We start from the raw sequence: 25,194 nt of genomic DNA, 5'->3' as shown, positions 1-25,194 counted from the left end.
ATAGCGTGGTATATTTCATATACATGATAAAACAAGGTCTATTGTTTTCAAGTAAACTCAATAAGTCTTTTTAGAAACATTGTATCGAACTATATTTAATAAAATATTTAAGTCTTTCTAACAGCTAAGTATAGGTTGTGATTTTGAGCCTTAGCGCGTAGAAACATTCCATCCACTTTGATTTTTGATACTATTTTGATAGGTAGTTGAAAATATTTCTCATCCGCAGTATTTGTATCATTCTTGCATGAACACAAATAAAATACACAATGTGTTTGTAAGTCATGCTTACGTACACAAATGTTATGAAATACTGGAAAAAAAGAATATCAAATAACACAACTTAAAAAGTGTGGGTATGAGTACTTAGCACAAGCATAAACATTTTCAAAACCCATAAAATGTACCCATAAATTGCGGTGATATATCATGAGAGCATACGGTCATTTAGTAATTAGCGAACTATGCGCAAAGCATTTAATTGCATTTCTATTATAGATGATATGGTATACAGTATACAATGTACAACATCAAATATAGGGATGAAAGTTAAGGGAGTCTGAGTGTTTACTTACAGTATGTAACAGAAATATTGCTTAGTATTACACGATCACTTGATAAAATTAATAATTTTTAATTTTAATAACGGTTCTTTAAGCTGAAACGTAGCTTCGTATTTATAATCAAAATCAATTTTACCAAACTTAATAATATATTAAAATTTTATAAGCCATTTTCGATAAGTTTTTCTCAAAAATAGTCCGTGAGACTGCACTCTTTTTGGAAAATGGCGAGAATACCATCCTTTTTAGATGATAACGAGCATGATAACGTCATATATAAGCTTTCGGTTTCCAAAAACGCAGCAGGGAATTTACCGGACACGATCACTTGATAACATTAGTAATTATTAAAGCTTAAATATTACGTTATCATGCTCATCTGAAAATGCAGCATTACCGGAAAAAATCGTAGAGAGAAGATTGATAAACTTGCCAAAATAAAGCCACTCGCGAAGTTTCAAATATATATTAATCATTTAACAAAAAAGGTGCTGCACTGCGTACTATTTTTGAGAAAAACCTTAAATCTTTGTTAAAATATGTACATATTCCATTTCATCTGATGAGAGAATAATATCCGAACATCCAAAAAATACAATTTCGAAGCATTAATTTATGCTTATGGCTTTGTTACCTTCCCATCACTTCCACTTTTTTAATGCTTCAGTCTATATACTGATATAAGCATCCTCTATTTCCAGCGCTTCCACCAAAAACTATTTTGTACTATACTTTTAAGTCAATTATGTTACAGGGCAGATATTATTGTATTGATAAGAATCTTGGAATAATCAATCGTATGTAATTTTAAATCGTAGATACAAACCCATAACGCAGCGGGTAATCTACATATATATAAGCGATATACAACTGACTCACTGATTCATTACGAGATCTCTAAAACTATTCACCCGATTGACTAGAAATTAAGCATACTTGCTACTCTTACGAGGTAGACGCTCGCTAAGAATGGATTTTTGGGAATTTAACTGCTAAGGCGTTGAAAAATAGGATCAAAGTTTGTGTATGGAAATTCCATAAACATAATTTTTTAGACAAATACAGATTAACGTTTGCTAGACAAATGTAGATCAACGTTTGCGTCGTTATTACGGTTTTTCAACGGAGATGAAAGTAATTGGTAGGATATATTACATGGGCCCACTGAGGAGTAAGTTAATGTAAATGATAAACTTATACAATTGAAAATCAACATTTCTGTAACATTTTGTGATTATCTCCCAAAGTTTGGCCTCACTCTCATATTCCGAACCCGTTTTCATAACCACCATACACGTTTGGTATTTTAGACATGTATGGTTGTTGTTTGGTTGTTTGTGTGTACCTACCAATGTTTTGACAGCAAAATATTATATAATAAATTTTGTATATTTAATGTAATAACAGAATAATATTCATCAAACGTACATAGGTGTACCTATCTACACGGGGAACGTAATAAATATTTACACAAAATTTGTCACAAATATTAATAACACAAAATATTTTTAATTACTGTATGAACTTTCAATTTTGATTTTAATAAAATGATTTACTGACATCAAAAAGTTTTTTAATTTTTGAAATGGTAAAGAGAAATTTATATAGAATTGAAAATATCTGTATTATAATATATTAAACATAAATAATAAAAATGATGAAAAACTGTTGTCTGTCGCATACATTAACCGCATTTCATGTACCGAACGCATTTGTTATATCCGTTTGGGACGCTCATTCGCGTTAATCACGCTTAACAAGAGCGTTTAGTGTTTGTTTTGACGATAATAGTGCTCATAAAGCATTAGATCCTAAAATACCATAGAGATAATAACATAGAGCTGCAAAATCACCGTCAAACGGTTGATTCATGAACCCGTATAACAAGGACTTGAAAGTCCTATGTCAACCTATAAGCGAATGTGGCTAAATTTACGGCGACTATCTGAGGGGGGAGTCTTATCATCGGTCGTTGCGTACTTTGTACTGCGAAAAACACAAAACAGCCTGATACGCAGTATAAAGTACGCAACGATCGAGGAATAGACCTCGCGCAGAAAGGCGTATTTTTTCCTGCTACCCTCTCCAGTCGAGTTTCACGTCTTTGTTATATTGGTTCGTGGATATGAGAACAGATAAAGTAGGCGCGTAAACCAGTAGAGACACAAAAAAACAGAAAAAAGGTGCATATAGTCTATTCGGTATTTTAAAAATTAAGTCAGATAATGAAAAATTGTATTCTTACTTTTCGTCTATCAAGTTATAACAAAATTCATTATTAATGTGGAAAATTGGACAAAAAATATCCTATCCTTAAAGTCTAGTTGGCAGGACAAACTTTCGCTATTGTTAAATGTTAATGAAACCCACACTTTCCTTATGAGAATCGGATTTCAGTCACATTTTCTGAAACTGGATTTTAATAGTAATTGATAAATAATAAACCATACATAAAATTTTTTACTCCATGTAATTTGGCTATCATATTTATTCTTGTGTTTAGAGTAATTGGTTTTCCAAAATACGAATTTTTAGTAATCGATATATACATTTGTATTACCTAAATGAACCTTTATAAACTAAACGAAGCTATGAACTTATACGTATTGATTTAAAAAAATATACAATTTTTGATATTTATGATTTCTCCCAAGAAATTGATTTTTTTTATTAAGTAATAAAAGACAACGAACAAAAATTCAATTGACATGTTTGAATATTTGAAAGTGATAAAAGTACGTTAAAAATCTTTGTAGGGGCTCTAGCACAAGTGCAAAAAGATTACATCATAACGAATATGTATTACATTAATATATATAAACATCTGTTAATTCCTGGCAGTATGGCAAAACACTCAAACTGTGAATTTAGTAAAATGATTAAATAAATAGTCTAAATGGCAACTCCCAAAAAATTTACTGATTGAATTAAATTACTCTTACACCGAGGTTTTGTAATGCGCCCTGTATTCTTTCTGATGTTTAATGTGTCCTGTTGAACAACTTCCTTTTACAACAGGGGTAGTATTAAATAAAATTATAATATGGAAGAATCATTTTGGCTCAGTCGTACAATAAACAGGGTAACTGAGTAACATAAAAAGTTCCCGTGTAGGAGAACACCACGCTAGAGAAAATTTTCTTATGTAAAAGGTTGTCCAACAGGACATACGAAACAAGAACACAAAGTCTCAACCAACGATAAAGTTCTTTAGACATGAGCTTGCGGCCTAAAAGTACTTCTTGATCATATTTAAATCATATAAAATTTCGTACACTTACTTGGTCTAAGCTATCACCAGCACTATTTCTTAATGGTCCCAAACCAAATGGTGCCAGTCGGGTTGAGGGTGGAGGTGCTGGTGAACCAATGATTCCAACCGTAGGACTTCCATTACTACTGTTATTATGTAAATGTTCACCATCCAATCCTTGCATGTATGGTTCTAGAAATGCAGCATCATTTCTGTAAAAAAGATAAATTTAACACATTAATTTGGTGTTAAAGTGATGTTTTTATTGAACAATATTTTAAATTTAATTCATTTTCTTTTAATTAAAAAATAATTATACATTAAATTAAATAGTACACATATAATCCAAATATTTGAACATAATATGTTTTTTGCGTTTAATTTCTTATTTCTAACTATACTTGAGTTATTTTTTCTATGAAAACAAATCATCCATCTACCGTTTTCCCATAACACCAATGTTAAATATGCCTACTTTTGAAGTCATTTATTTATTTAAATAATCGGGCAATCCCGCTCACATTTTCAGGATTGATTAAAACTTAGCCCAAATTCATATTAAAAAGCTTTTTATCCAAAATTGACCTGGCGCTCGTACATACATCCTTAATTGCAAATATCTAAATTCTATGTCTGTGCGACTTGGCGTATTCTTCTCCTGAGCTCTTCAAATGTATAATACAGCGACAGAACATCAGAAATAAAGCTCCTGATAACAAATCAATTCAGGTTGGTACAGTTTTTTTATTTTTAAACTATTTCGTCTACAATTTCCGTGGGTTGGTGATGGAGTATATGGCGGGGAGACATACCAATATTTTAATATTGGTATAGATTTAGTTATTTATTTTATATTAATATATATCATTTGATATATTTGATAATTAAATGAAATATGCTATTGGCTATTTTATAGCGGTAGGTATTAGGGATTAAAATATATATATATTTTGTTGGTCATCCAATATATTCAATAATTAATGTATAATCTAAAATAAACACGTACCAACAATAATTATGATATATTACAATGATATTTAAAATATAAAAATATTAAAAATTATATTGAAAGCCATATTTTATAACTATATTGAATAATTTTAACTAATATAGCTTCTATGTTATTTTATTTTCAATTTTAATTTAAATAGATATAATGAAACGGAAACATTACAGAGTAACCGGGAATTGAGTCTGTATCTTATCGATATCCAGCCGAAACACTTTATCTTTTTTCAGTTTTTGGGCCTGATGCAGTATGGACTCGTCCGCCATAACTATTTCTAATGAGACTATTACCTTAATGGTCAAAGCAGCATGGCGTTCACACCGATACTGACATAGTGATATCCACAAAAAATTTCTTACCGTGCATATCTAATGCATTAATCTTATACACATATTATTTCTCTAGTCTGTTCTTTTCTGCCCACGCGAGATTTTCCGTTATCAAATTTAATGACTTACACCTCATTTTAAAGATAATCGTGCTGGATTATGACAAAAAATAAAATCACGAAAAAATTTACCGCTTAGAAAAAACAGGCTAGAGAAATGTTATTAAGATTTGATTTTGTTCATTATGTAATTTTTATATCATATCTGTATTGAAATTGCCTATAAATAAATAGAAAGAAATTAATATTGATATTTTGTACTTATACATCGAGCTAGTTTATCAAAATATTTGTATATTAAAGTCATCTTGCGTAACCTCAACTTATAAAACTCCAGAAACAAATTAGTTTTTAAATTATGTGTACAGGAGAAGCGGGTTTATCGGGCAAAAATGAAGTACTCACAGCAGCGAAAGATGAAACGGACAAAATGCTCAGAAGGGGTAGGTTCTTAAAAGCCTTGGGATCGATCTTCGGCCACTGTGAAATTTTTCAATTTCCTTTACTTATTTAAATTAAAAGGGAAAAGTGCGTACATCCATTGGAATGTGCAAACTTGGTTAGATATGTAAAGGTGTAATATGCTAATATATCAACAAATACAAAACGAAATTAAGCATGTAAACAAATTCGTTTGGTTTTAAAATAAAAGTAACATTCAAGTTGAAAAATGAAATACAGGCAAAATTTTTGACTTAAATTAGGTAACTAAATAATTTTTTTTTTAGTAAAGTATATTCATTCACTGTCCATGAAGCGTTTAAATTAAACAAATTTGAATAGTTTTTATGAGCTTTAATGAGCTGGAAGGACATATCGCTCATTCTTTGTCAAAAATATCAACTATAATATCAATTATAATTACACTCCTGCTAAGACCATGTTCCATTGGATTAAAAAGAAAGAACTTGAAGGTATTAATATATAATTATTTGCTCAGAAAGAAACTCACTTGATTGCTTCCAAGTAAGTTCAGAAGAGAACAAATATCGAATAAGAATCAATTTATCCAAATAGATGGATTAAACTATTACACGAATGAAGTCAATACATCTACAACTACTAATTATTATATGTAATTATTATTATCTTTATAATTATATAAAATACTGTTTTTTTATTTTATTATTAATGATATTGATATTTAATATATTACATGTATGTTTTCAAAATAACTTTAAAACTATTATAACTAAAGGCTAATATGATGTGATTGAGGACCCCACACGAAATTGTTATTTCACTATGAAATGAATTGGCGTACGAAACATGCAACATTTATGAAACATGAGATTTTATTATTTCATTCAAACTATTATACATTCTATATAAACCAAACTAATTAATGAAAATTATAGTTTACAAAGAAATTAAATAGACACGATGTTATTGGAATATGAAACAAAATCATCAAAAATTTATATTATTAATTTAAAAATTATTATGTCATTTTTGGTTTATTTGGGTAAATAAAGAAGAGTTAAAGAAGAAGATTATTTTAAAAATTATAATAAGTGTTAGTTTATTGCTGAAATATTAAAATAAAATATTTAATTTTTAAATGATTAAGTAATTACTGTAAATAACCGAAAATTTTTATGTACTTTTTATTCTTTAAATCAAACGAAGTTCACAGGACAATAAGACTAACATGAGAAAAGTTCTGTTAGTTAGAATATTGCTTATACTATCTTCAAACCTTATCTTTCTTTCATAAAATGGTAGTCTTGTATATTAGACTGCTTCTTGTAGACAAAGGAGATGAAGTTTATAAGTCCGCGATAAAGTATGTCCTAAAAAATCATCAATATTCCCTATTGGTCGGAATTTTTTATTTACTTTGACCATGTGCCGCTTTTATGAAATTTTTCCTATATTTTTCTAGAGCGGGAAAAATTCAATTAAGGTGTTTGTTTCCCTATAGTATTGTAAAAAAGTTTTGGTTTATTGCACGGTACATACATATAAACCAAATACATGCTTTGTAGTCAAATAATGTGTTATTTTTAGCTTTACAATACGAGGCAACCACTAAAAAATATAATATATTGTGTGCAAGTGCTGGTTATTTGATAATACAGATATCTCTCTTCAATCATCAATACTCTAACTGACTAACTATAGTCGTCTCTGCTCATCAAATGATGGATCTTCGATGAACTCATAATTAAGGATGTTCCAGCATGGTATTTGCAGTTTCTATGTTAAAGCAATGGTACAATTTTTTTTTCGACAGAATTTAACGAAAAATTAAATTTAAGAATTTAATAATGCTTACTATTAATTCCCAAAGTTTCAGAAATTTTGACCGTTTAAAATGGGAAATAATTATGCCAACGTCCCAATTTCGATCAATTTACGTCAAAATTAATATCTCTAGTATTATTCAATCCTTGCATATGTGCTTAATTAAATTTTTTGTTTAAATCAAATTCTAAACATCTATTCTTAACATTTTTACTATCGTAAGTATTTCTTTCACTTTAAGGTCCATATTAAAAAAATTTTGACTGATTAAATGAACCGAAAAATCTGTAGATATTACAAAAAAAAAAAAAAAAATTTCCCCTCGAAAATGAACACAAAGAAAGAAAATAAACAAATTTTATACAAAATATAAAAATTTGCTTACGCGCGTGCTAAAAACAGATATTATTGACGTTACACATAATAATACCTATTTATTTACATAAAATTTTAGAGGTTTGATTTGTGTTGTTAGGACTAGAACTAAAACGTAATAGTCTGTAACATTTAAAGGGGTCAAAATCTATAACAAACAATAACATTATTAAAGTGAAGCCTTTGGGGTCTATTTGTTCGTCAACAATATACATATATATCGTAGAGTTGTGCTATGTCCAAGCCACACTACTGCAATAGTTATCCATCGCATCGTTTGTTTATTTACTGATATCTATATATTACATGTGTAGGGTTTCATAAATGTTACTGTAAAAGCCCATACAGTGGTTAAAGTAAAGATGTACCATTAAATCAATTAGTGCTATCAGAACAGCAAATATTGTACGCCTGTTTTAGCAAGTTTGAGAGTGGACCATATAACTATCGTGAAAATTTTAAAAGTGCTTTGTAATCAATAAGATTGGCAAAATTTGTTTGCTGATAGCCAAAAATTGCTTTGTAGTCAATAACGGTACAGGAAGACTGGCATCACCAAAACGCACTTCCTTGACACCTACATATCCATTTTCATCTCAATAGTACAATTTGGAGGACTTGTAAAATTGCGTAAAACTTTAAAAATGTCGGAAAAAACGATTTTCCTTTGGGAATTCCCTCCAAAATACTGAAATCTACCTACACTTTAATAACGTCGATTTGCCTAGTATACAATTGTATATACTGAATTTCAGCTCATTTAAACCAAAAGTCATTTACGTCTTTAAAAAAGCCATTTGTTTAAAATTTTGCTCCGACGTCCATTTCAACCACGGTTCTCTATGCAAGTATGTAATTGAATAGCGAAATATTTAATTACACCATATTATACTTGAATTACAAAATTCTTTTTAGACTTGCAATTTTAACAATGACGGGACCAAAAGCTCGCATTTGAAACGTATGTGAGACCACTCTCCATTAAATTATCTTTTTCTTTAGAGCCTTCTCCAAACTCGAACTTGAAACATAGCTAACAACACTTTCAATTAAATTACTTTTCAAACGAAACAAAAAATTAAATCTTATAACATCCCTTTTTTGGGTCGGGGGTTAATCAAATTAACAAAATGTCGCTGATTCATTAGAATTGCTGCGAGTCAGAAAAATAAAATTGTCCAAAAAGACAGCTCGAAAATTATTTAAGACAATAATTTGGAGCATTTTCACGAGCAATACCACAATATTTTGTGTGGTTAATCTTCGTTGTATTTATCACCGTTTGGGCGAATATCTATTTTAAATTCTTGCTTTGACCAGGTTTCGGTCTTTTATGGTAACTATACAAAACTAAATAGTAGAGGACAACGATGTATATACTACAATATAAATCACAGATTTGGGTTGATGAAGTAGGGTTGTTTTAACCCAAAATACTACTGTGGTATTAGTCAGTTGACGTTTCAACTGTAATATTATGTTAAGGGATTGAATATTATATGAAATACGAAATATATTTGTTTATAATTCTGAAGTACATCAAAAATGTTAGAAACAAAGGAATCAATTTTGATCTTATAACACCGACTACAATTTCTCTATCATAGGAAGCATTTATTCGATTAAACTCAATAAAACAAGATAAAATTAACAAAATAACCTCCCTCCATCCTGATTGGAGCACCTAAGAATGTCAAAATTTGGTGCAAAATGACATTTGTGATAAGTGTATCTTCAAATTTGCCTTACAGTTTGTGGGAGCTCATATAACTGTAATCGGGAGTAGAAGATTGAATTTCGGTCCAGCTAATCTTATATCTATGCTTGATATTAGAATCCCGATGCTGTCTTCTCGAATCGTTTTTGCTACATGTTTCTCCTAGAATCACAATATATTTTCTGATGTTATGTAGCGTCATTTTTGATTATGTACTTTCTGCGTGTATGTAAATATTAGCTGCTTGGGCAATTAAGCTTCTACTGAGTGACTTTCACATTCAGTTTTATTCAAAAGACTTTCTCCATGTAATAAATAAATTTTGAAGACACTTAAGATAAATATCTGAATGAAATTTTCGACATTTCTTTATCTGAAGTTAGATCAAATATACAACAAACACTATGATTGTAGAATGATAATATTCATATTTAATTTGTATGTTATATGATGTGAACATACCAATAAGTTAAATTTGCAGATGTTTAGACATTTCAAAGAAATAGTTAGTAGGGTAATATGTAATATCCAGAGTCACATGTTACCTTCAATCATACGTAGGTCGTCGCTAAATATTAACATTTACTGGACAGGATTTGTATTGAAATGAGGGTATGTTATCAGAATGCAAGTAGACTGAAGACTGATGTAACGTTAAATTTTGTAGAAGTTAAGTTTCAAATACATAAAGTGATGTGCCGTGAATCGAATACCATAGTGTACCTTAAAAATTTAAATATGGTAACATGTATGCACTAAATTTTAAAATTTTATTCTTTGTTTTATGGATTTCAAAGTATAGGAAAGTAGAAGAAGAATGGGAAAAATAAGTCTCAACCCTGAGCTTTTAAAAATAACAGTTGAAGCTGTTGTTGGGCGCTCAGAGAAGTGGGCGCTTGTAAGTGAAACGTATGTGGGAAATTTTATACATTACTGGCTGTGAACTTCCCGCTATGCTGGGCAACATCCCCAATATCCCACTTTAGTAAGCCCCCCCCCCGTTCCCCGAAGGTTAAAAATAGATAAAAACAATCCTTAAAGCTGATTGTATATCTTGTCAAAAATTGAGCTTAATCGATGTACAACTTTTTAAGCTTTTGAAGCACATCGCTTTCAACCTCTATTTCAACTCCTTACTCTTCTACTATATTATGAATGTTTTATACATAAAAACCTTCCTGTTGAATCACTCTATCTAATAGAACAAAACCGCATCAAAATCCGTTGCGTAGTTTTAAATATATAAGCATACATAGGAATTAGTGACAGACAGGCGGAAGCGACTTTGTTTTGTATTGATACATTTTATGGTACCGTGCGCGTTTCTTAGAGTAATCTGTTACGATTACATTTTGAATAGGGCCTTTAGGTATAATCAGTGGAGGTTATTTTAGGTAAGTTAAGGAGTCATTAGTCATAGTACATTATGATGTTTTATCATAGTTCGCATATTCAAAGTGTTTGTCGATAGTTGTTTAGTATTTGAATTCTCAAAAAATACGTAGTATTGAGGAATAACAGTGCTATAAACATAGACACTGTAAATTTTGATTCTAGGTACTACACCATCCCCTATTCTACGACTATCTATCTGCATCCATTCTATTGTTACTGATAATGATAATGTTTCTGAATATGAAGTACCTACGCAATAATAAATTAAGATATCATCAACTAAAGTTATAATATATTAAGGCCATGATATATTGTTATAACAAGCAGTGCATCTACATAGTTTAGGTAACAATTACAATAATATAATACATATATGAATTGGTATTCATTTCGAAAGTACTAAATTTTAGGTCTTTATATAGCTGTTTAAGGATGTACGAGCGCCAGGATAATTTTGGATAAAGATTTTTTTGATTGATTTTTTTAAAATATGAATTTGGACTGAGTCCAAATCAATTCTGAAAATTTTAGGAGGGGTTGCTCGATTATTTAAATAAATAAATTGAGTTCAAAAGTAGGCATATTTAACATTGGTCTTCTGGAAAAACGGTAGATGGATTATATAATTTCATAGATTTCTCCAAAACTAGTCGGTGGAAATTAAAAAAAAAACTATTTAAATTAGTTTAAACCTTAATAATTTTTTGAAAACAATAAAAAGTAATTGTGCTCGACTAACTAAGGATGTATGAGCACGGTAGTGGGGACAAAATTAAAATATATAGATTTTTTCAATTTTGAAGGTGCATTATGTTATAAGTAGACAATATAAGATGAAAAGTAAGAATAAAATTTTTCGATATTTGGAGTGATTTTTCGATATTCTGACTCCTCAAGGTAATGTTAAAATTTGGACCCATTGTACCCAGTTTTTATGGTAAATGAACTTTAATACAAGAAGTTAAAAAGTATAAAAATCGTGCGGACAGCCAGACAACCGGAAATGGATCAACTATACCAAAATTTGGTTCATAGTATCAATATTTTTAAGCTTTACAAACTTGGGACTAAACTTAGTATACCTTGGTATATACATGGTATACAAATAGAATGTATGGAATTTGACAAAATAGATAGTTACAAGAGTTTCTACAAGAGACTCCTAAATTCCTGTGTAAATGGCAGCAATAATAATACATTGAAAATGGAAATAATTATGTTTAAAGTTACAAAAGAAATACATTTCAGTGAAAGAGAATGCAGACAATTCATAAAATAATACTTAATAACAATAATAAAACAAAATTATTATAAAAATCAATAAATTTTATGTATTAAAAAAATAATATATTTTATATAAAAATAATATAAATTAACTTTTTACACTTTTTTACAATTTTTTGAATAATATAAAAATACACGATACGTTTTTATTAATTTCACTTAATGATATTAAAAAAAAAAAAAAGAAAGTGTATCCCACAATAAAAGAAAGTGTTATCGTTATGATTATATATTTTTTGTAAAAAAATTATTTTATATATTTTTACGTTAATTAAGATAAATAATTAGTTGTAATCAGATGAATATAAGATTGCCAGGAAATATTAATCATAGGATTAATTTATAAATTCTAAATACCTGTTATACAAATGAGTTTAATGCCTTTTAAAAAATTGTTGTTTTTATTTAAAGATGTTGATAAATGTTGATTTTCCCAATAAAAAGCCACAAAAAAATATATTTCGGCAAAATAAACACGCTTTCTTGCCATATTAAATTAAATTTTAAACCTTTTTCGCAAAAACACTGTCAACCATTTTTGTGACGTAATATTGGTAAAAACAACAGTCGTGTTTTAGGTCACGTGATATACAGATAAAAACTTGTGACTTAAAATTTTAATATAATAAAACAACAATGTGCTTTTATTACTTAAAATCAGAACATTTAAGTATATTTATGTATTTCTACATAAATTTTAATTTTTATCAAATTTCATAGTTTATTTTTAACTACCGAAAGTACCCTATTGCCGAAAGAGAGTTTTGATATCGAATAAAATGAAAACAAGGCAAAATGAGTCGGCATGCTAGATAAGAAGATTCTTGTTAGATTAAATATCGAAATACCGCTAGACAAGTTTTTTACAAACAAATTACCGAAATTGTTAGCAGTCAATTCAGTTAATTCACTGTAATAAGATATGCGTCATGATTTTCGAAGAACAGTAATTTCGATGTATCTTATTGGTAAATATATATTAAACCACCGGATCTTTCACACATAATTGATAGGTATCAAACAGCATGTTACTCTCACCAGATGCACGTGAGAGTACTACCTTAATGATAAAATAATATAGTACAAGAATGTATTCTTGATGACAAATCACATTTATTAAATTGTACAGTTACAACTAATTAATTCAGTAAACTATTCTTGGAAATGTGAACTGAAATAACCTTGACGCAGACACAAATAAGATAAAAACGTGTATTTCATATTTCATAATAAAGACATTCAACACGTAAATTACAATTTACCATATTTTCTTTTCTATTCAAAGCCATCATGTTTTGTTCTATCTATATTATAAACATAGTTTCCGTGAGTGAATCATTGTGATTTCTCGTAGAATATATTCAATTAATTATGCACGTAAATAAACTTTTGCATTGTTCATTTCTACAAAGGCAGTCATATCTTAATTTTGAGTTCTAAATGATTGTTTATATTATGGAAAATAAGAGGTTTTTTTATATTATAAATATAATAAAGTACTGCGATCGAAAAAAAAATCGATACCGGGGTTTCAACGGAAATACACGTTTTGAGAGTCCTATATTCCAAAAAAGTGGTTTTTAAAAAATGTTGCGTCCGTCGGTATATCGGTATGTCTGTTACTAAGCTGGAGCCTTCAATTTTCAACCGATTTTTCTCAAACTCGGTACAAAGATTCAAAACAGGCTCTAACGATTTCGATTAAACTTGGTACAAGGCTAGATGTTAAGGTGTTCCTAGGATTTTTATAAGCCACATATCCGTGAAAATTCGAGAAGGGTCACACCCTAGAGAAAACCTTTCCAAATGCAGGAAAATGGGATTTTCTAGGGAGAGGCTGAGAGGACAGCAGTGAAACTTCGTATCAGGGTTTATATAAACAAGGTCCTAGATTTGATATAACTCCCTTCTGTCGTCAGCATCTAAAAAGTAACTAATTTTGGCATTTTTTACTTTGTGTTTCTACTCTGATAACGTTTGTGTAATTTTTAAACACATTCATTGTACAACCGATTGTATAAATATCGAACAAATTGTGAAATAATCTCTATGTATTATATATGTGAAAGAAAGGATGCTTGTTTGTTTGTTACGCTTTCACGCAAAAACTAATGAATGGATTTGAATGAAACTAAACATCAGAATAACACATGAGCAATAATTTATAAAGACATATTTAAAAAAAAAATAAAAAAATAAAATTAAATTTGACATTACCATAAATTACAGATTTCTGTAAAAGTTTCATGGCCATCATGACTATTTTACAATTAAAAAAATATAAAACCATACATATATGTCACCTGTGTAAAACAATCCCTATCATTATTTCGAGTGCTATAAAAAGAGGATAAGTGAAAGCAAGAGAGGTGGAGGCTATAACACGATGGTTTTTATCAATATTTACTTTAAAACGTAGCGAAGCGGGTTGGTATCACTCTAGTCGATTATATAAACGGTTGTGTGTTGGTTCGTACAGTTTTTCCAAACAAATCAATCTATGCCATAGCTATAAAATTGTTTGCAATAAGTAATGGAAATTCTAGTAACCGCAAAAAATATCAGAGGGTTAAATAGTAGATTTTCAATGGAAATATCCATTTGGGCATCCTTGAATATATTACCCTTGTACACTCGATTATACAAAGCAGTATTGAAAGTTTTTGATTTTTAGATTTGGTTAGATAAATCCATTTTGACTGTGCCTAAATCTATTTTGACTAATTTATAAGCATACAAAGAATACATGTGGTGGTATCTATCAAAAGTTTTATCATGAATTCAAAATTTTCGAATACAAACCATTAATTTTCTAGCAATGTAAAATATATCCGACGCGTGTTACATTTTTAATTCAAATTTTTTTATATTTTATTCATTTCACCACCCTCTTGGTAGAATAAAAAGCGCGTATAAATGCCGCTCGTTTGATGATGATAAAAAAAAAAAATGAACAAAAAAAAAAACTGAACATAGTGAAACATATACTATGAAAGTGAAAATATGATCATCACCGACTGTTATTAATACTCAACAACAACAACAAAAAAGTGACGCATTTATAGACATTAATTTGTTTCCTGCAATTTTTTATATTCCCATGGTATTCAAAACACACGTTTCGAGTGAAATATTAAAAAGTATAAAAAAAAGTATATTTTTTGTTAATTTTCTCGAAATATTTATAGCCGTTTTTTAAATTCAATGGTCATACTAAATTTTATACAATATGTAGTATATCCAGTATTAACGTCAGTTTGTACAATGAGCACAAATTTGGATTAAAAAGTAAAAGTCAAACGCCAATTTACTCGGAACACAATCTTGAACAGCAAGTAGAGGTAATTGTATGAAAATTGATATCTGTAGGCTTGTCTGTTACCCCGATTTGCCATGATTTCAATTTTCGATATATATTGTCAAGCTATAACTAAATTTACCATCAAAATTCAAAATATATATTTTTTTAATTTGTGTACCCACTACCGTGCTCATACATCCTTAATTAGTCGGACAGAACGGTTTTTTTTTTTTAATAATTTACTAAGGCTTTTACTTTAATGTAAATAGTTTTCTTTTTTTTTCAATGTCCATCAAATAGTTTTGGAGAAATCTATGAAAACATATAATCTATCTACAGTTTTCCCATAAGACTAATGTTAAATATGCCTACTTTTTAAGTCATTTATTTAATTAAATTATTGGGTAACCACTCCCCCCCCCCCCTAAAATTTTCAGAATTGAAGTCTACCAAACTTTCTCTGACTTATGACTTTTTTTGAAAGTGTTGCGTTTTTCAAATGAGCTAGGACCACTTGATTACATTAATAATTATTAAACAATAAAATATTTTGACAGACAAAAATATTGCATCGATGAGCTTCTATCACCTTGAATTATTGTAAGTACTTTTGTTTTTCAATACGTACATAGTTCACTTTTACGGAATTGTTTAATGATTATTAATGTTATTAAGTGGTGTCATAGTGCGCGATAAAATCCCTGCTGTGTTTTTTCACACCGATAGTCTTAGTAGTACGTTGTCATGTGCAACTGAATACGCAATACTTTTTGCAAAGAGAAAAAATCGCAAAGAGATAGTTTGGTAGACTCATCGAAAGGAAGCCACTTACGAAGTTTCTAGATCATTTAACAAAAGAGGTGCTGTCTCGAGGTATGTTTTTGATATTTTATGCATAAATTTAATTATGAAATTTATATAACTAATACTTATCATCAATTAGGAATGAAAAATATGGCTTTATCATACAACTTCTACCTATAATCAATTAAGAAAGAAAAATATAACTTTATTAGTGGAGAAAATGCTTAATATTTGTAAACCTGTTAATTAGTATTCTTTGTGCCTACTAAGTCGTATATTCAGAATGCTTAGCACTACTGCAAAATATAAAAAATGCAGACAATTTAACGGGAACCAATCCTTATAAGGTTTGTGTGTGGTTATTTTAAAATTATTTTTGAAGAAAGTAGAAATCGTCCAACGAAGTAACCAGATAACAGATGGTATAAAATATAAATAATTGATAAAAGACATACATTCATATCTACATAGACTGAAATAATTTGACATTAATATAATTTGTTTGGTATATAAAATAAAATAAATAATTATGATGTATTAACTTCACTTCACTTCACGTTGGATGAGATATTACCTTACTGTTTTGTTGTTATCTGATGATATGACACTAATGAAAGTATTACTTTGTGTTGTTGTAGACCTAGAGTCATTCATTCTATGTAGTCAGTGATATAGCAACAACCACAAGGCTTCAAGTAATTCAACAAAAGTAAACATGAAAAATACATTAAAATGTAACATCATTACTGATTATATGACCATATTATTTTATTTTGTACAGAGTGATAAAAAATGAAAAATATACTGTTAAACTTCAGGCGTTGTATCAAAACTAGCAAGAAAGTTCATGTGAACATATGGTGGCTGTCTTGATTTCACTTATCTTCCTTCCATAATATAATTCATTGAGTATATCAGAAAAGATGGCCATGAATTGTTTTACATTTACTATTTTAAATTTTTACAGAAATCTTTAATTTATTAAAATGATTGTCATAGATGGAGCATTCAAATGTCAGATTAAATTTGATTTAAAAAAAAAATAAATAAATAAATTTATCTTTATTGTTGAACATTTTCATTCAAATCCATTTGGTAGTTTTTACGTGAAACCGCAACAAACAAACAAACATTATCAATTACATATTTACAATATATAGGGATATCAGATGTACGATTATTGATTTATGGAGTCTTTATGCAAAGTGGTATTATTCTCAGTATCTTTTGCATAGAAAGCGTGCATTTAACCAATAAAGCACGCCTTATATGCTTCAATGTAATAATCAACATTGCAGTGTTTTAGGGAGTTATTGAAAGTTATTTTCGTCATCTAGGAAGTTGAATGAGTGGATCATAAAGGTCGCACTCACATGAACAGCTTGTTCGACTTTTTATTGACTAAATTATTTTTAACTGTATAAATCTATAAAATTTACAGTGTGTGAGCCGACTGACTGTACAATCGTAGTCTACTTTTATTGTTAACTAGTAGACAGTATTATACACAAAGGTAGCATCTTTTTTCTCATTTTCTTTTTAAATAATTAATTTCTATGTTTACTTTGATGACGATAATATGAACTGTATTTATTTATTTATTTAGACAGTACAGTATACACTACCTAGCTAGCTAGTTCATTGCACTTCACTTGATTTAATACAAGGAGTTTTATAAAGAATACTGATAGAAAAATATTATTAGGCGTATGACATGTGTTATCTTTGTACTGGGCAGTATCATAGACTAGGCAATACCCTCTTGAAATTGACCACTCTCTATAAAGAGACAGCAATAGTGTGGCCAATAACTGCCTCGTTTCTATAGGCCTGTCGGCTCTTGAGAAGTGGGCACCGATGACCTTACCTCTCTGCAGGGGTGCAGCCGAGAAACCATTTCTAAAAAATAACCTCAGGGTCTATACAAAGGTTAGGCTAGTTATACTGGCTGTTCACGAGGCACACACTCAGGCAATAGGGTCCATTGTGATCCCCCCTTATCGCTAATTATTTCAGCTTCTCAATTATTTTGAGTTGTATATTTTATGCACCACCCTCGTAAGTCAGTTGGTTAAGGCGTACCTAATTACGTTAGCGGTATGCCTAGGATTCGATTTCCGCCGTCAAAGTAAAAAATTAATTCAAATATAGTTGTGATTGTAGTTGTTGCTATTGTAGTATATGGTATTAGCATGAAGGAGGTGCAGTCAGCCTCTAAAAATAATTGAGAAGCTGGTAAATGAAATTATCAGCGGAAAATGAGATAAAACACATATATGGTGTCACAATAACCTCTATGGCCTAAATTTGTCCTACGTGGACAAAAAATATAACTAACCTAACCTAATCTAAGTCAGTGCTCGCACAAGCCAATATTCGCAAAATTTACGATCTTACGGTATGTAACTGAAATAAGAATTTATTTCGCTAATCGATGGAGTTAAATGCTTTACTAACCTTAACTATTAACATTTTCACTAACTTTCGGAGTGCCTGTCAGGATCTATACTGTCTTTCACTATAATTTTTCACTTACAATTAAAGGGTATCATAAATAATGCAAGTGACAGCCGTCTTACTACACTTTGAGCTCTATCCAAATTTAACACTTTTCTAGCATAATTGATGCAATGCGTACAGTGGTCAGAGCAGAGTGATTGATGCAAATATACGATTAGTGGAAATACTGTAAGACTACCGGTCATTGGCTCTTGGACCAAAGAGTGCCGTATACAAAATCAAAATGTTTAGATACATGTCTTTAACGAATATTTTGTTTGAAATTTAGTTAATGAATGGTTTTCAAGCTACTTGCGAAAATTGATTTTGAAAATCAATTCTGGTGAGACGTTTCATCAGATTCGGGGTGATCCCGATGGCACATAGTATCTTAATAAAGTAAGCTAATAAATTACATATTTCCAGATTCGATTTTTTAAAGAATGCTTGTATATTATTGTAAAACGAACTTATATTCGTGTTGAATAATAAAATAATAAATGATTATCGTATAGTGCACACATTCACAGTATACTAGTGCTTGGACTAGGACAATTGAATAGAACGCCAAAAGTATTAAAGGAAATTTTTTACGCTTCTTAACTTAGGGACATAAAATGCAGGGATAATATTTGTTACCCTTTCATACTTAAATAAAAGCGGCAGGGGGTGATAAACAAATTTGAGCAATGCATTTCAAAACTAGAAAGTAAAAGTTTCCACATGAGCTATTGAAATTTAAAATTTCAAAATCAATTTGAAATCATCAATCATCAATTTACTCGTTCTTAAAAAAATCCCCGATTATGCAAATTTTAGTGGGATAAGTTGTAAGGCAGGACCCCGAAAACTTAACATATCAAATTTCCAGCCGTTCCGTTCTGTGTCAAATACAAGTGTTTTTATAAGATGCTGTTTTTTAAGTATCTGGATACATAGCTCGAAAAAGTATCTAAATACAGATATAGACACTCTTGACAAATAGTATCTAAAATTTTTGCAAGCTCTTACGTTTAAAAAATAACATTTGTTGAAATTAAACGGGCCTCCATTGCTGACGCATTCACTGACGAAGTGGAAGACAAATGCCTTTAAATATTCATAATACATTTTATTACATTTCTTTAAAGAATTCAATTCAATGATTTCTTCATAAAATATTTGAAGTATCCTAGATATATGTATCTAAATCGGACACAAATACCTAATTTACAAAAGTATCTAATTACGTACCCAGACATTGCAATATGTATCTAGGTACAGTATCTTAGTACATGCACCTAGGTACTATACAATACAATCAAATACTACGTCTGGCTCTAGACCACGATTGTACTTCTTTTACTTGAATGCTTTATATTTAGTTTTTTTTTTTTTTGAATGTGAATTGTTACAACTTATAACAATTTCATATCAAGAATGTAAATTGTTCCATGTTTATTGTAATTACACATGCTTTATAAATATATCATGGTGATGAGGCGGGCGATACTAGTTATTATTGTACCTGGGCTTTTATAGCACCAGTTTTGTGTGTGGGGTTGGTTGTTTGATTGATAGGTTTATTATGTATCAACAAAAATATTGTATTTTAAAAACAACGATCAAGAAATTGAAAATATAAAAAACACGAATATTGAAATAAGTATTCCATGAAAAATATAACTGATCATAGTGTGATCAGTTATATCAAGTACAAGTGTAATAAACTTTAAAAACCCCTGAGAAATTTTTCGGGTACTAAACCCAAAACTCGCACTTGAAACGTATCTAAGAACACTCTGTATTAAATTATCTTTTTCCTTAGAGCCTTCTCTAAACTGAACCGATTTTGAGGATTATCGCCAATTTTTTAGTTGTTCCGGATACGGAGCCCTAAGCTTGCACTTGAAACAAAGCTAAAAACACTCTCCATTAAATTACCTTTCAAACGAAACAAAACAAATCTTAATCGGATCATTCGTTTAGGCGCTACGATGCCACATACAGACAGGGAGACATACATAGCGGTCAAACTTATCAACACGCCTTTTTTGGGATCGGTTTAAATAGAAAACTTTTTACTCATAGATTAATTCATAGACGAAATAATAACCAGGCTAAGGTTCGTTAGCCCTGGTCAATTTTATGGCAAGAGTTGATAAACCAATGTAAGGCTTGTAAACGAAATCTTGAGTTGTTAGCTTAATTTTAAATCAAAAGGCTTTAATAAACTTAAAAAGCTTCTAATCAAAATTATTGGAGATAGCCCAGAATTATTAAAACTTATTAGTTGAGGAATTAGAAATTTTAATTTATTGATTTGGCCGCAATAGAATAAGCTTACTCATTTTCCTCTTTCTTAGTAGGTATATAGGTTTTTGAAATGAAACCATACCTGAAATAGAAAGAAAAAAAAACATAATTAATAATAAAAGAAATGAGTAATATTGTTTGAAATATTATCATTGTAGTTTTATTTTGTGGAACTTTGTTGTAGGTAATTCATAAAATTGTGTAATAACGAATACAGTTCTTCTTAATTTATTTTTATTCTATTAACAACTGATATTGTCCGTAACCTCATTACTAGATTTTGTAAAATAAAAAATTTGTAGATTAAATATACACTGGAAGAAGTCGGTGAAATAATATAATAACAAGCAATTTTACGTAATGATAAGCTTTAAAAAGTCTCCAATAGATGGATTTGAACAAATAGACAACCTTTTTTTGTATTAAGTAAAATTCTATGATTAACAAAAAATCATTTTTGTACGTGGGCTGACAGTCCACGTAGGAATTTATATAGCCTGGATCTACGTTCAAGTCAGGACAACGTTTATTTCGAAAATTAGTGTATACAATACGATTTGTTGGTAAGAAAATGATAATAGTTGCTTGATAATTTTATTTGTATACCTAACAAGAATTTGATTTGTTTATAATTGTAAAAAATTTTTATATGGTAGAGAATAATTATTTTTATAAAATTATAAAAATAGTAACGACTTAATATTGTTTCGTAAAAGGTTGTAATCAAGAACTCAAAGAATTTTAAGCGAAAGGGAGATGATAGTTCAGTCGAAAATTTACATTTTCAGAGGGAATCTAATATTTTGTAAAAATTGTGTATTTCAAATAATAAAAACAAGGTTTGAATCTATGTGAATATGGTATTGAATCTATCTTGATATTTAATTTTTATACATTCGCGACTTTTCGGAGTCCCAAAAATATTTCCAAGTTCCGAGTAATAAAGATGAATCCACATACAGACGAGATCGCCTTGTAAGGTTTGAATCTTAACTGAGAATAAATTAATTCAAATAATTTTTAATTCCCGGAAATTTTATTCTACGAGAAGTTTATTAGGAGTACAGATACTGGAAACATAAATTATATACACAAAATCACGTCGAAAAGTATTTCAATTATATTTTGTGGGAGAAAAAAGTAAATATACTTACTTTTAAATAGCAGTTTAAAAATTAAAATTTTGTATGAATATTTAAAAATACACTTTGCAAAATACTGGAAGAACTTATCCACTTGTTGTTGATCTGCAAGTATTTATTTATATAAAAATAGTGTTGATTTTTTCAATATTTTATTAACAGTCAAATTTGGCCTTAATTGTTCCTACAAAAAGTTCAATTCAAAGAAAAAAGAGAAATTTTATTGACATTCAATGTTCTATCAAAAAAATAAAAAAGATAACAATAAATAAAATTGATGTATAATAGATATTAGTATGATGTCTATCTTCGAAAATATATCACAATACAGAATTTCTAAATAGATTGATTACATTTCATACAGAGGCCATTATTATATGTTTTCTATTCAACAACGCTAGGCTAGCTACTATTATTATTATTATTATTATTAATATTATTATTATTATTATTATTATTATGTTTGCCTATTTATGTGGAAAATAATTTTCTATTTAATGTCGTACGTATTCTGTCTCTATACATAAATTTATCATCTATTTTAGATTAACAACAATTGGAAGACAGTTCTCGACAACCGAGATGAAATATATACAGTATGTTCTATACCTTGACTGACTATTTTAAAATGAAAGAAGTTTATATTTTCAGTTTTAAAGCCTGCAAAATAGAATGGCAGAATTCCAAAGCAGCACTGATTGATACAGAGCTCCAGTATCCACAAACCGAACTATAAGTACGTTTAAATTAACAATCGTGAACGCGTGTCTACAATAATTCGAAAGAGTAATGTTAGTGTCCACGAGTGTTTAATGTAGGTACACGCGTTTTCACCTAGTTTAAATTTAAAACTTGTGTTTTTGTAAAAAAGGTACACGCGTTTTCACCTACATTGAAATTGAAACTTGTGTTTTTGTAAAAAAGGTCTTTAACAAAACGCTTGGCCATCGCCTTTTATCTGATATAGGGGCGCTAAGAGAACAAGGAAAATTTATAAACAGTATGACCGATCAGATTGACCGAGATGTAGAGAGAATGAGATAGAGAGAAACTGATGTTGGAGATTATAGACTGACCACTATCACTGAGCAGAAGTTAAAGACTCCCGTCGAAAAATACTGACAAATGCAAAGAGAAATATTGGGGAATTGATATACGATAATCGTAGAGATCGAAAGTTGTGGCATAGGATTCAGAGAGCGATTACTGAGTATATTAACACGATGTCATAGTGAAATAAATTATAGCAACATGAGTAATTATACTGGACTAAGATAAAATAAAATACGAAGTACAAAATTTTTTAAGGTATCCCTTTGAATTTATTTGCAAAACAATATTTTTATTATGAGCTTTTATTATAGGCAAAAATTAAAAACGGTTGATGTTGGTAGATGGTTGGCTTTTGCATATGAACCTCTGTTCAATAAATTTTATGAGAAGAAAAAAATATTTAGATACTTTATATTAAAGAATTATTTGATATTATAGTGCATTTTTGGATATACAATTTTCTAAGAAAAAATACAAAGAGACAACGAACTGTTTCGAAAAAGACTTAAATGAAAATACTCTTCTTTCTAGAAGATAAAATACTCATCCAAAAATGTTGAATCATAGTACACTCTGTGATCATAGTAGTCATCTATTTATTTGTAATAAATGGCTATCAATTATATTCTGGATTAAAACCTTCGAATAATGACAAAATAATCATATTATTATGATGAAATTGATATATTATGGGCATATACGATTGATATGTGGGCTTGCTTTAATTTTGTCATTGTTTCTTTTTCATTCGGAAATAAATAATTTATTGAAAGCTCTATGTCATTTCGATTGAAGGTTTTAATTTTACAACTGCTATAGTCTTTCACTCAATCTTTCATGTTTCCATAATAGTTAAGGAGCTGTTCTTCACCATCTGAAGTTGGTAGAAAGACAATACTTTTGTTTCCTCTACATTTGCCTAGGAAATCAGACAAGATATTCAATGTTGGGCTGCTAGAAGAAGTTAATTAAAAACTTTTGTTTGAACTCCTAAATATGGGTGTTATCGGGTGCCAAAATCTACGCCCACGAGACCAGACAAAAAAATAAGTTTCTCACCTTCATGCAGAAAGTGTCTTTCTTAACACTGTGCAAAACGAATTTGTCACTTTCCGATTTCACCGGGGAGAAAAATAGTATACACACCACGTCAACAAGTAAAGAACATGAGATGTGAGATATTCTTTACTTTTGCTCCCTAGATGAGTAATATACTATATAACTTTTTTTGAAAAAGATTCACAGGAAGGGCTTAAATTAAAATTTTTTTGACCATATCGTATTGGTTCACTTTGCACTCATTAACACCTAGGTAAGTGTAGCAGAAGCAAAACTACTCTCTTATCCCAAACTATCAGCTAACTAAACATAATACGGTTAGGATTTGTACACAAGGACACATGCCGACCCCTTGATGTTTGTTTCCCTACAGTTTTGTAAACAAGTTTTGGTTTATTGCACGGCACATACATATAAACCAAATACATGCTTTGTAGTCAAATAATGTGTTACTTTTAGCTTCACAATACCACGCAACTACAAAAATATATAATATCTTGTGTGCAAGAGTTAAATTAAAATTTTGTTTTTATATCATCGACAACCTTATAGTATTATTATAAACTACAAGATTGTCTAAATATTTTAGATAGTTTTTTATCACACTCTCTAGTTTTTTTGATATAGAAATATCCAATTGAAAAGGGTAACCTATATGATTCATCATTTTTTCAGCCAACTTTGAACTATAAAATAATAATAAAAAGCCCGATGACCTAGGAACTTTTTGAGATATTTGGAAACTTTGTTAATCATAAAATGTGTTTAAAGTTTTAGTGAAATCTCTAGTATTATTCAACCCTTGCATAT

The 25,194-nt window shown here is 29.5% G+C and overlaps 1 protein-coding gene across 4 annotated transcripts in view; it reads right to left on the bottom strand.

The window, feature by feature from the left end:
• The window catches only part of LOC123293934 (protein sprint), a 423,720-nt gene that overhangs the window by 23,464 nt on the left and 375,062 nt on the right, over positions 1-25,194 (bottom strand). For all 4 annotated transcript variants that reach the window (XM_044874938.1, XM_044874939.1, XM_044874936.1 and 1 more), the window contains one exon: positions 3,845-4,028. In XM_044874938.1, coding sequence (XP_044730873.1) covers positions 3,845-4,028 — 184 coding nt within the window. The remainder of the gene's footprint in view (positions 1-3,844; positions 4,029-25,194) is intronic.

This window comes from Chrysoperla carnea, chromosome 2 (genome assembly GCF_905475395.1).
Source record: "Chrysoperla carnea chromosome 2, inChrCarn1.1, whole genome shotgun sequence".
In the NCBI taxonomy this organism is placed as follows: domain Eukaryota; kingdom Metazoa; phylum Arthropoda; class Insecta; order Neuroptera; family Chrysopidae; genus Chrysoperla; species Chrysoperla carnea.
This window is presented reverse-complemented; position numbering and strand designations above follow the sequence as displayed.